General features: G+C 43.5%; 1 protein-coding gene across 6 annotated transcripts in view; it reads right to left on the bottom strand.

The window, feature by feature from the left end:
* GTF2IRD1 (GTF2I repeat domain containing 1) overlaps positions 1-13671 on the bottom strand; it is a 1038761-nt gene that overhangs the window by 207569 nt on the left and 817521 nt on the right. For all 6 annotated transcript variants that reach the window (XR_011274579.1, XM_069614744.1, XM_069614746.1 and 3 more), the window contains one exon: positions 884-961. Coding sequence is in view for 5 of the 6 variants with exons in the window: in XM_069614744.1 (XP_069470845.1) it covers positions 884-961 (78 nt within the window). In the remaining variant the exon portion in view is untranslated. The remainder of the gene's footprint in view (positions 1-883; positions 962-13671) is intronic.

Genomic DNA, 13671 nt, shown 5'->3' with positions numbered 1-13671 from the left:
AGAATTGCATGCAAATGGCTCTCCATCCAACAAAAAATAGATCTAAAAACCATCTGCCTCACCTATAAAGCACTCAACGGCCTTGCCCCTCCCTATCTCACTAACAAATTTACACTAAGACAGAACACTAGAACCACTAGATCCTCTAATACACTACAACTTACTGTGCCCAAATTCTCCCTCAAAAGAGCTGGTGGTTCCAGCTTCCCAGCTCTGGCTTCACAACTTTGGAATACCATTCCACTGGATATCAAATCTACACCTACCTTCCAGCCTTTCAGAACTAAGGTCATCACCTGGTTACTCAACAACTAACCTACCATGATTGAATGCATACCCTCTGCAAGAATGTATTTTGCACTATGTCAGAATATTATTGTCTATGCACTAATTGATATCTTGTCAAGTATACCTTTGCTTCATCACTGTACAATTGTGCCCTACCTTGCCTGTAACTCGAAGCTTAAGCGCCCATATACCCTTGGGTCAGGTGCGCTATACAAATTAATAAACAAATAAACAAACAAACAAACAAACTTGATATCGGTGAAGCATGTTATAAGTGTTTCTGAGCCACTAGAGTCTATCGTCCCATTCGCGACACCCTTATCATATGTGCACATTATTAAATTCACTCCCCTGGGCAGATCAGGGAATTGCCAGCAGCTCTACTATTTATACTACATTTCCAAGTATTACAGACAAAAGAAAACACTGCTAGTGCCACATATTTTTACTAAGCTGAACACAGGCTCCTTGGGCTTGTATTTTGGCCTCGTTTCACTAGCGAACAAGAGCTGGGGAGACACGAATTCTGCAATCTTGGTCAGTCTGCACTATCAAAAATGGTAGACAAAATAGTACATTCATCAAGAAACCTCACCATATTTTTCATTGAAAAGCTCTTTGACTTGCTCTCTGAGAATTACTTTCTCCCCAAGCCTGTTGGCATCTTCTTCATCTGAAACAAAACCAAGTACAATCAATAAAGTGAATCTTTGATTACCAACCAGGCTAAAAACATGCATGTTTTCGACACAAGGAATACTCTACACAGTGGTCGCACATACAACCTTTACCTTTTCTGAGCTTGAAGGGCAGCCGCCAAGCCTTTCTGTCTTGCTTGTGCATAAAGGGATCTGCCATTTTGCCGATGCGGCATAGAAAATTCCCCAAACTGGGATATGGACATACTCGTTTGAGGTGTTTTGCAAATAATGCAGGAGATCGAAAAGGACACGTGCTTACAAGTACACTGTAATGCCTTTTTACTGATATGTCCTCAGGCCCTGTTTCTCCAAATTCAAGGCGCATCCTGACTACAGGACAGCACATTAGAACATTCTTTGACAAGAAAAAAACAGAAAGAGAAAAGGGAGAGACCGTCATGCATGCGTGCGCGGAGGCTCCATCCTCTCCTCCTTTAGGCCTGCGACCTCCCTGCACCTTACTCATTTTAACTCGAACCATAACACAAAGCGTAGTCACACTGTAGAATGATGCGAGCAAAGCTTTGAACCAATCATAACCACTGGCACCGCACTAGTAAGCCTCATAACCATCATCTTTCAGCTTGCCGTTTCATTACAAAGGAGGTCAAACAAAATCAGGGTTAGTCGCACATAGATACTTTTCGATGGATTTCTCCTATGCGTCTATCGACACCATAAGGATGAAAGGCTGGGTCTGCCTAGTTGGGATTCAAACTGGTGAAGTGCAGGCTTGCCACATTTCAGTGATCAGGGCTTATTCTGTGAGCTATCCCGCCGATCTGGTGAGACCGGGTTGAAGAAAAGAGGGAATGGTGGGGTGAGGGAGGAAGGAGTGGCAGTCGAATCAATCGATTGCCTGGAATGGATCACCAAACTCTCAGGCGTTGAAAAATACAATCATCTAACTGGGGTCGTAGACAAGTAGTTAGTTTTGTTTCGTGTTTTTTTGCAGATGGTAGTTCTTTGATATTTTTGCTGTTTACTTCTCACGATATGTATTTTTGTACAATTTGATTGTAAGGATGTCATTTCTAAAACAAAGAACCTACAGGGGATAAATTACAGATAGTGGAGGCAGTCTCTAAAAAGGTTCTCTTTAAATGTTACATTGGTGTGTGGTTGAGGGTAAACCAGAATGTGGGGGTTGGTGGGTAAAGCAACGAACATACACTGGGAACACTAGCAAGGAGTATGTTTGTACATCTTCGTTGTCTTGTCTACTTTGGTAGTTTTACCTGTAGGTGAAACCACAAAGCCCTTTTAGGGACCCAGATATTTCCCTGAAGGAAACAACTGATTGATTCTTAAAGAGTCTCTGTGGACAAGATGGCGAGGGAGTTTGTGTTTCCTGCCCCTTCCAGTTTATCTGTGAAAGTTGGGAATAGCTCCTCTCAAGGACGGTTGATAATTTAGAGAGGAGGACGACCAATGGAACAAATCTGTCTGCAGACTTCCACTTCTAAGGAATGTCTATTACCACTGTGTCCATGCGCTGTAAGACTCAAATGAGGGGAAAATAAAACATTATTTTGTCCCACAATGCGGCTGGCATGAACTTATGCAAGTTGAACCGGAGAGAGAGCCTGCTCGAAATCAGAAGGTCTGAACCACATCGTGCACTTGTAGTCCACAGAAATGACGCCCGAATTCCCTTTTCTGGAGCACATGCAAGAGTATTGGTAGTCTTGCTTCACAAAGATATCAAGAAATGTAGCTTATTTTCCAAGATGTAGAAGCTGAGAAGCCGTGGTTGCCAGCCCTGCTCAGAGCAGCTGAAACCACAAAGGACTGAGCGCAGAGGAAACATGCACTGTTCAAGTGAAATATCAACCCTAGTTGATAAAAGCAGTGAGACAACAGCCCTCAAAACCGTTCAGTTAGTATGAGAAGAACAACCCTGCCTTGACAGCATATATTATCATGCTTTATAGGATGGAGTGGAAAGCATGCATTAGATATGATGTGATATGATAGGTTATTTATAACGCGCTTATTAATACCCAGAGGTTTCTAAGCACGGACCCGGGGATCAAACCTGTGTTTCTCTGTGTCGTCTTGCTTCCAAGGCAAGTACCTTGCCCCTGAGCTATCCTCCCGAGTCTCCCGAGACTTCGTCCTCTGGACCATCAGGATAGGCTGGTTCTGGAGCTGTTTCTGGGTCACCTACTGGCAGTTTACACTGAAATATCCTATGTGCAAATGGGCATGGCAAAAGGCGGTGAACATGCCTGTATGCTGCCTTTTGCCCTACGCTTTTGCACTCTACTTTCGCATGGAAGGCAGCATTTACAATTAAACGCTGCATACCATGCTCGTATGGTAGGCAGCCTTTAACTGTCCTTTTACATCTTTCCCTCCATTGACATCAATGCATCTCCCCAATTTGTTTCTATGATTTGATTCATGTCCTGACTTTTGGAGTAAGTAAAGCTGTTTTGCTTTTCTTCCCTTGCTTAGCTGATCAGTGTTGGGGGTGATGGTCAGTCCCTAAGGCAACCAGTGCAAGGAGACTCTTCCTCCCTTTACCAGATTCCTTGCTGGTTTTATGCAGCACACATCACCTTACAGTGAGGTGCTGCAGGTGTACTGAGCATCCCTTTTCCTTTTAATTTAGTAATATTTCTGTTACATTTGTGTTGTGCCCAAGATGGGCTTGTGGCAGCGGATATATTTGTTCTGTGTTTTTCATTTTTTCCTCGCATGCACTGTTGCTTTTTTCTGCAAAATGCCATTTTAAGTACCATGTACCCAAAATGGCGGTGCCACGTGTGTTTCGCGTTCTGTATTTCAGGAAATGCCTTATAAGGCAAGCCCTTCCCTAGGCAAAACCTCTAGTTTCTGGGGCAAAGCGGTGGGGTTGAGCATCTGGCTGGATGTGTGGCCTGGGAATGTCTAGTTTCAATCCACTCTTCTGCCAGATGTGAAGCAAGAGGCTATCCATCATTGGACAGCCCTTGCCAGTACTATTTGAGGGATGAGGGTGGCCCTGGCTTGAATATGGGATAAAAGGAGGAGTCCTGCTGTCTTTCTTCAGATTGTTGTTTGGAGCCAAGACCCATACAAAGAGTTGCAGCGCACTGAAGAACCTATGAATATATCCAGCATTGTATCCAGCCAAGTCCTGGTGAAGCCCTGTTTCTCTGCACTGATCTCCTGAAGACCCTCATCAGTGTTTTGACCCATGGGCTTGTGGGACCAACCCATCCAGACCCCTGTATGAGGATCCAGACCCCTAGAAGATGTTGGAAGTGTCCAGAACCATCATTTGGGCTGACCAGCTACATCCAGGATATCTTGGATGCTTTGGTCCCTGTTTTAAGGTTTGGTTTGGAGCTTTGCAAGTTGCCTGCTTCGGGCCCAAGACCCGTCCTCCTGTAGCTGCTCCTCTCTATAAAGAGGGGTCCTGTTGAAGCATGCCTTTCTTCTCGCCGCATGAGTCGCCCATCAACACTGGATTGAGGTGTTCATTGCTGTTGCTGGCTTGAGTTGAGTCCTGAGGGTCTCCTGTCATTCTGGGATCTGCAGTGGTCTTTTTCTCAAGGTGCCTTGGTTATCCACCTGCAAGGAATAAGGAACCATCTTGTCGGATCATAGAACCACTACCTAGCCACATTCAACCCCATACCTAAAAACGACCACCTTGCCAAACGACCACTCCATCAGAACCAAAGATGGAAGTCAGTGGACCTAACAGATCTAGGAAGACTTAGGTGGTTCCTATTGTAATCGGGGGGTACAAATCCCCCTGCCCTCTCACCATTGGTTGGTATGGGTGTTAAGCTACCTATCCTTTGCCTGTTCATGATCGTTGTAGTTCTGGCAAGGAACCCCTCCCTCAGTCTTCCCCTAGAGTGGTGCGATTGGGAGAGGACTCCTAATCTTTTGAACTTACCTTTGTTTCTTCACTGCTGGAACATTCTACCTACCTGCTGGCTTTGTCAACTTAAGTTTCTTCACTTCTAGAGACTTCAAATTCCATGCAACAGGTACTTACCAGGGTCTTGTGAGTCTTAGTGGCACTAGGTCTACTTACCTTAGCAGGGAAGGACTTCTTAAGTAATGTGGGACTTATTTATAAGGCAGTGTAGTGTAATCGGTTGCATTCCTTTCCATTGCTTTAACTATTTCCATAGCTCTCAACTCAGACGCTTTTGGCGGGTGTCACCCGCCTTGTAAAGGGCTGAATCACCCGCCAAGCCTCCTGCACGCCCATTCATTCCAATGGGCGTCTCACCCACCAACAACAAAATCGGGTGATTTCACCCGCCTTTGCAGCACAAATGGTTGAGAGCCATGTATTTCCCATTTCCTTTGCTAGCCACAGTTTACATGTTTCATTGCTGAATCACTTCTAGCTGTTTGAAAAGTAAAGTGTGGGTGATCTCGAGTGAGATCACCTACTGAGGATGCATATATTTTTATAGTTTTGATTTAGTAATACTACTTAACTGTGATTGTAATTGCTTTGAGTTGTAGTGTATTTTTGCACTTACTGTTTAATTTCATTTATTTGAGTGCTCTGTTTTCGTCTCACTGTACCATTACACAAGGTGCATTTCACCAGAAGTCTAAGCCTTACTGCTCAGCTACACCACCTTGATTGAGTTTTGCTAGGAGCAAGTGTCTTTTTTCCTGTATACTAAATAGGGTGGCCTCTCAAACCACTCCTCTATGGCTGGTTCTGAAAAACGATCTTAACAATTTGCTAGAACCAGCCTTTATTACAAGACATGGAAACCACTATCTTTCTTGGCCTTCCCCGCCCATCAAGGAAATGGTGCACGGTAAACGCTTCCAGAAACTATACTGAGTCCCTTGTAAACCTAGCAATGAGGGCAAAGCAGCTGATTTTCTTCACAAGATAAGTAGCTTTAAAACATAACAGAAAACAGTTCTACGGTATGAGATTGAGAACATTACTGATTCATTCCTTCACAGAAACACATGTCTTCATATACTGGCAACCAAAGTGAACCAACGTTTTGTTTTGAACATAGAGGATCTGGTAAGATTCAATTTTTTTCTGATCGAACATATCTTGTGCGTCGTAACCTGATACAAGCTTTCCTGAGCTTGACTAAGTTTGAATGTCCAAATGCTCTATTTCACCTATGAATACTGGGAGGAGGTAGCTGATTTTCTTAGTGGAGACAATTTTAACAGAGACCCCCACTCAGGTATATTAAGCTTAAGTTTTTTGTCCATGGCCAGGAAATGTGGTCAGGTGGGGAAGGAGGGACTTGAACCCATGCCTACACAGTAAGTGATTTAGCCACTAGACCATATCCCATCCCCAGGGCAAACAAATCCACACTGACCATCTGATGCAGCTCTCTCCTGCCGGCATCTTTAGACAGTTGAGCATCATTCCCACTCTGTTGACAATGGTACAATATGGGGTATTCCTTACTTTACTCTCTATGTTGTAGAGATATCTGTCCTAGAGAATTTTCAAGGAAGGCATAATCTTGTTCGGTCTCAAATGAAACCTACTGAAGCTCTGACTATCAGGTTACCAACTGCCTTCCTGCTCTTCCATAGCCTGTGCTTGTCTAGCATCCCTGCTTCCCTACTCTTCCACAGACTGTGCTTGTCTAGCATCCCTGCCTTCCTGCTCTTCCACAGCCTGTGCTTGTCTAGCATCCCTGCCTCCCTGCTCTTCCACAGCCTGTGCTTGTCTAGCATCCCTGACTCCCCGCTCTTCCACAGCCGTGCTTGTCTAGCATCCCTGCGTTCATGCTCATTCTATCGAACACATGAATGCAATTATTCTACTACTAATGCAGATGCTCTGGATTCATTAATCCAGCCCTGGAAATCAACCTCATCCAAAGAGCTAGACTTCTGGATTACTTTTCAGGACAATTGTAGGCAGAAGCATCAATCACACTTTTCTGATCTGCAGAGAACACCATAATAATGCCAGATCCAGCATGGTCCCCTGAGAAGAACAGTCTACATGAGCAGTTCTGTATTTCCTGTAAGGCAGCATTGCCACAAAAATAAGGGAGTGAAGCAAAGAGTTATTTGAAGGCCTAACAGGTGAGCAGGGGAATCAGGATGGAGAATGTGGGAGTTAAAACATTGGGGATATTAAAGAATGGCGATAGGAGTATATTGATGAGCATGTGACTTGAGTCATTAGTAAGAATGGACACTGAATAACTGCTAGAGGTTTGACAGTGCGTAAGCTGGGATCATTAAGGAGCATATACAAATAAAATCAAAGTGGATGTCCACGGGATGTCTGAACACAAACGGAAATGAAATATCAAGTGATTATTAGTGTTTAGGTTTGAGATACAACTGTTTTCTGAATTGGCAAAATCATGTTCAGTTACAGTGATGTTGCACTCATACCTCGGGAATGGGGATGAAGCATTTTTTAGAACACATGGTACAAAAAAAATGTATGCATTGAAAAAGGTTTCAAGCAGACCACTTGCAGGGGGAAGCCCGATCAACTCAATGAATTTGGTAAATCTAAAATAAACAAGTAGAATAAAAGTGTGGCTAAGGCACAGCTTTGCCGCAGTCCATCACTTGATGGTATCTTATGTGTCAGCTCTGTAGTGTATCCCAATTGTACCTTTACCCACCTACCCATATACAATTCCATTATGAACACCCAAAAGACCTTGAGTAATACCCAATTAGCAGTTTTTTCTATAGCAAGGCTCAACAAATAAGGTTGGATGCATTAGAGAGATATCAATAAATGTCCCAAATATACAGAAAAACCTAGATCCCTACAATCAGTAATTTGGGCGCCATTCAGTTAACCATCATTTATTAGCCCTGCTGAAACCTCATTTGCTCCATTGGGATTCTATTATTTTGGTCACACCACATCTGAAAACGATCCAGCTGGTGTTACCATTGTCATGTTGCACTTGGGCTTTTAACAAGGCTAGGGGATTTGATAGACACATGTGATGAGCCCCCTGCCCCCAGAGTTAGGGAGGTGACCAGGGGATCCTCCCTTTGGTTCAGGATTCTGTAGAGAAAGGTGGCACCTGCCTCCCATGGTTATTGGGATATTCCAGGTGGCAGAAACACCAGTACATCCCCATTCCCTGGAGTCCCATTGGAATCCATGGAGACAATTGCAGCATTGTTTTACCATTGGGGGCTGGCAGCTCAGGGATGGAGGTAAATCAGTGACCCCACCTGCAAACTTGTGTTTCCTCAGTCCGGCAAAATTGCTGGTGCCTGAACTACCAGCAATTTTACCAGCAAATTTTCTGGACCAGGGAAACTGTAATGATCCTTATGTCTTGCAATCCAAGTGTTTAATGTTTACTCTACCCAAAGGTCTTTTAAAATAAGACAGCGATGGCTAACAATCACATCTTAGAATACTAACAATGCATATCACAAAAAAAGATTGTACTACACAAATACATCTCAGAACACATTCCAACACAATACACTAAGTGAAAAGGCCAATAATCTGGCCTTGTCAAAGGGGGGACAGGAACCCCTCTCAGCCAGGCTTGTGAAGCCGAGCAAGGAAAAATTCATGTCAGTCCTACCCCTGAGGTGGGCGGTGCCTGCAGGGAGTGTCCTAAATTCTGCTCCGTCCCCATTATGTGCCCATCTGTATCTGTGTAGAACCATGTTTCCAGCATTGCCTCTGAATGCGTATGCTCATAAGTGTTCTTTTCCAATTTCAGATGCCAGCACTGAAGAGAGAGGTGAGAAGAGAAGCAAGTGAGCCAAAGAATAACCACTCTCAAGCGTCGCAGAATCCCGATCACTGTTGCGGAGCGCCGATGAGAGAGATGCCAATGGACGCCATGCAGCAGCCCGAAGCAGAAACCAACAGAGCGGGACCAGCAAGACTCACTGGTAAACCCTCCACGAACAAAGACAATCTAGTAGGCCATCTAGTAGGGGTTAACCAACAGGTTCTAAACCACAAACTGTCATACAGATTTTCCAATGCCACCAAGTGTGCTGAGGGTCAAGCCCACGCAGAGAAAGTGGGTGGGAGTAAGCCCCCTTTTTAAACATTTCCCTGCATGTACATGTCCAGGGAGGGGAAGAGGCAAGAAAATTGGTCAGGGACAAATGACCAACAAGCATCAGGAGTGGGATACATATGCAGGGGTCAGAACAGGAGGCAGGCAGCAGCCAAGAGACCAGTAGGAGGAAGGAGGGAGCAGTGGCTTGTGGAGAAGAATTTGAAATCAGGTGAGGCATTGGCTTAGGAGTGATAGTGGTTTTGTAGTGTACATTTGCGTGTGTGTGAGACAAGTGTGTAGACAGGGTAGTGCAAGGAATGAATGTGAGAAGGCTGGTACAGAATGAAAGGATGGTGGTGGAGTAGTGGTGTGGGAGGAGTAGTAGTGTGGCACGAGGTAGTAGTGTGGGAATAATTATAATAGTGTGGAAGGATTAGAGGGGTGGGACTAGTAGTAGTGGGGGATGAGGAATAGAAGTAGAGAAGCGTAGTAGTAAAAGAGGAGGGTGACTAGTAGTAGAGTCGGAGGAGCAGTAGTGGCAGGAGTGGTAGCAGTAGAGCGGGAGGAGAGGGATAAAACTTAACATCAAAGGGTAAAGGCAGAAGAAAGGCAGAGTGAACCATCAGAGGGACAGAAGGTTGGTGGAGAGTAGAGAAGAGAAGGCAAGTAGAGTAGAAGGGCAAGGTAACAATGATCGTGAGTGGAATCAGGTAAATCTTACAGAGCAATTGTAAAGAACAATGCCATTCTAAATTAGAGCATTAACATTTGTCAAGAATTGGAAAAGTTAGGAAGTCCCTGAGGGAATCAGTGAGCCTGCTTTTATGAAAAACATTGTTAGATTATGCCAGACATTAACCAGTAGGGGTCAACAATTGATAGCACTTACCGGGGTTACGATTGCCTGGGTTATTCAAGAGGTTCATGGGAAGGCACGAGAGAGTCGACCATAGGCCTCACAAAAAATTCAATAAAGACGTTGGAGGATCAGAAGAAGGACACAGATGCGGTAAAGGCATGTTGTTACTATGAAGTTTATTTAAAGTAAAATAATGCATATCTCTCCCTATAACTATGGGGTGTTCCTTGCCTATCTTTCTAACTAAGGTGCTCGTCAGTCAGGATGAATGTCCAAAAACAAATCTGTCCTCTGTTCCAATCTAAACTATCTGAACTATCTGACCCTACCACTATTCTGACTAACTAAAGTCAGGAGAATGACTCCCTTCTCCTGTTGCTCATGTTTTGTCACAAGTTTTTTCTCACTCCTCTTACTCTTTTCAGCAGACCATAGGCAAATAGTCTCTTGCCATCCAATGTATCAAGTTATGCAGTTCTTTTAAGGGACTGGTGCTTCCCTGGTCCTAATTCTTTCTTGTCAGTTTAAGTCTATTTGGGTTCCTTTTCTCCCCATTGTAGGGTTCCCAGATCTCCTGTTACAATCGTCTTCTCCTTTATAGTAGTTCAAGTTTCAATTACAAATCCCCCATTCGGTTGCCAGTCATTTGGTCGAAAAAAATTGGTCGACCAGACAAATGGTCGAACCAATTTGATCGAAAACCAAATGGTCGAATTTTTTTATTTTTTTATTTTAACCCTTTTTTTTTTGGGGGGGGGGGGGTCCCCCCCAACCCCCTTTTTTTCTCTAAAAACCCCTTTTTTAACTAAACGAAAACCCAAAAAATAAATATATAAATAAAAAAAAAATTCGACCATTTGGTTTTCGACCAAATTGCGTCGACCAAATTGCAGTCGACCAGTTTTTTTTCGACGAGTTGACTGGACACCCCCCATTCCAAGGGTTCAGTTTCATATAAGAGTTTGGGTTCCTGCCTTTACAGATTTGATCACCCCATATGTCTCTATTTCTTATGCTCTTTCTTATCTTTGAGATATGGGTGGGCCTTCCCTTTTTCCAAAAGTGATAAACCTCCAATTGTATTTCTTTCCCACTCCATGATTTTCATATGTCTTCTTATCTCATTCAAACAGTTCTGTTTAGCTGGATTATTTCCACTAGTTTTCCCATTAGTACTGGGATGAGTTTCGCTTAATTTATAATGAGCCCCGCTTGGCTTGCTGGTATTCCCATTCCCTGTTTTAACTTTTAAGTTCCAGGGCAACGTCGGTGGTACCTCTAGGCCCTTGTATTCTCTTTCCTTTATGTAGCCGGTCTGCGGCTTGCTCTCCACAGCTCTCCTGCCTGGATGTGCCGTCGTAGTCTTTGGGACATCACAGGGATTGTGACTCGGACAGGGAGGTGCTTACTCCCCTGGATGGTCTCTGTGCTGTTGTACAAGCAGGCTGCCCACCGCACTGATTCCGTGATCACGCCTCCACTGCTCTTTCTCTTCCATTTTGCTTGGCTTTCTTCTGCTCTCGCAAGTCGGTTGCTCTGCATTTCTGGCTTCGTGCTGGAGCAGCTCTGTCGCGCATACACTCTGCATTCTCCCAGACCCCTGATCTTCTGCTCTGTTATGCAAAGGGAGCATTCCCATTCGTCTCTCGAGTCTTCGCTCTCTCTCAGTTCTCATTTGAGCCAAGTCACACATACCACAGCCCCACCCAGTAAAAATTAATGGAAGTTCACCCCAAGTTCAGAGCCACATTGGCAAGACATTGAGGGTATACACATTAGCCAAAATGTAAACATTTCACTCCAAAAAGCTGTCTTTGTGTTTCAGGGCAGTACTATTTTATAAATAGCTTAATCAACCCAAGATAGACATTCTCAAGGATACAGGCAACTGCATACCTGTTTTCCACTTGTTAAGGATCATCAGTGTAGTGTAATCTGACAGCGTTGTGGCGTGAATATTGGGGAATAAGTAGCAAACACTAGCAAAGTTATGGCGGGTGTAAAAAGGTTTGAAAAATACTCTTTCACCTGAAATGTGAAAGTAGAATAAGCCATTTGAGCAAAGTCACATGCCACAGCATCACTCGGCAACCATCACACAAGTTCACCTCCAGTTGAGAGCTGCACTGGCAAGGCATTGTGGGTATGCAACTTAATCCAAATACATGCCTTATAAACTTTAACTGTTCCAATCTGTACGACGCTTCGAGTGAGTGCCAAAAAGAATTGTAGGACTATTGCTGCAGTACAAGCAATCTGATCCAGCTCCCTGTCCCCTCACCAGGCACAACATATTTTCCAGCGTCAATTGTTGATGGCTTTGGCAGTTGGCTTGCCTCCACAACTTCTTTGAACTGATCCAAGACCCTATCCCTCAGCCTCTATGAGAACCCCACCTGTTTTATTGGCTGTGTTAGACTGAAATAAATAAGAGTAGTGTCTGAGCTTCACTCTTGTAGAGCAATCGGGTCAGGTTCATAATCTTGAAGGAAGTGTTCTACCTTCTTTCTTTTTACTGGGGAGTTAAGTCCCCTGATGTTTTGCGTTAGAATTAGGAATTGAACTGGTTACCAAGGGTGTGTCTCGGCAGGTAGTGCCTATCATGAACTCCCTAACGAGGTGAGGACCCGCCTTTCCTCTTTCATGTAGCAATATGCAAAGTAAAGCTGCTCTTGTGAGAATCCCATACTGGATCTCCCTGAGTCCCCTCTCACCCCACTCATTGAAAACAAATCCAAAACCATACAAACAACTCCAACCTTCTGAGTCATGGTCCCACCACTAAGGGTCCCTGAGAAACGAATACTCAGGTATTGACCAAATGACTCCAATTTGAAACACCATAAGGTCCAGCACTGAATTCAAGAAGATGGGATACGTTCCTGTTGGCCCTAAGGCTCCCCTCTGGGAACTTCTTAACTTCAATGGAACTTTCACTCCTCCCCCCAAATACAGAACCCGGAGTGGTGGTCTTGATATCCGTCCCCCCGCCAGCAGTACTTGCCACACCCCTAAAGATAAAGTGCTAGGTCCAGATGCGTCTTTACTTTTTAAATTTGTTGTATTTAATGTGCTTTTGGTTCATTAAAACCATGTACACAATCGTATTACATAATATAATATGCATAGGAAAACATTCTAAAAACCACATTACTACAAACTATTACAGTACACTTCAAATAAAATCATGTAGATTAGTACACCTTATAAAAGAAAGTTATGTACCAATTCATAATTATTAAACAGCATCACATAGGAATCACTTTAAATTACCAGGTGATGTGCTGCATAGATAGCCGCCCAAGATTGATCAGAGACAATCATATCCAGGATAGAAATTAATTAAATTTGGGCACATGCTGAGTAAGTGTCTCGCTGTTTCAACCTCATGTTCACAATAGAGACATGTTCTATTTTCGCACGGAATAGATATCCATCCCCAGAATATTCCTTACAAGCAAGGATGTTAAAACGAAGAAACATCATAAATCTTTTAAAATCATAGTTCCCATATTTCAATAAATAATCACATGTTTTTCCAATGTTAAAACTTTGCATTGTGTAAAGTGCATACCGTTTTTTGGAGCTCAAGTAATCCAATGAAGTAATCATATCCCATTCAGCAGCTTTCTTTTTCATTTGGAGGTTAAAACAGGGATCCACATTATTACATACCAGGGTGTTTATGAACTGAAGAAAAACATTCACACTACATTGCAATTTTCCCATCAAAATGTTCGTACATCCTAGGCATGTGGCGCTGGCTATAATTCCAAAAAGACTCTCTTGTTCTGTTGTTTGCATTATATTATTATATAACTTAGTGCATCATTTTTTTCTCAAAGTAGAAAGT

The sequence above is a fragment of the Ambystoma mexicanum genome, chromosome 9 (assembly GCF_040938575.1).
Source record: "Ambystoma mexicanum isolate Mex_15411 chromosome 9, UKY_AmexF1_1, whole genome shotgun sequence".
In the NCBI taxonomy this organism is placed as follows: domain Eukaryota; kingdom Metazoa; phylum Chordata; class Amphibia; order Caudata; family Ambystomatidae; genus Ambystoma; species Ambystoma mexicanum.
The sequence above is the reverse complement of the archived record's forward strand: the minus strand, read 5'-3'. Positions and strand labels throughout refer to the sequence as shown.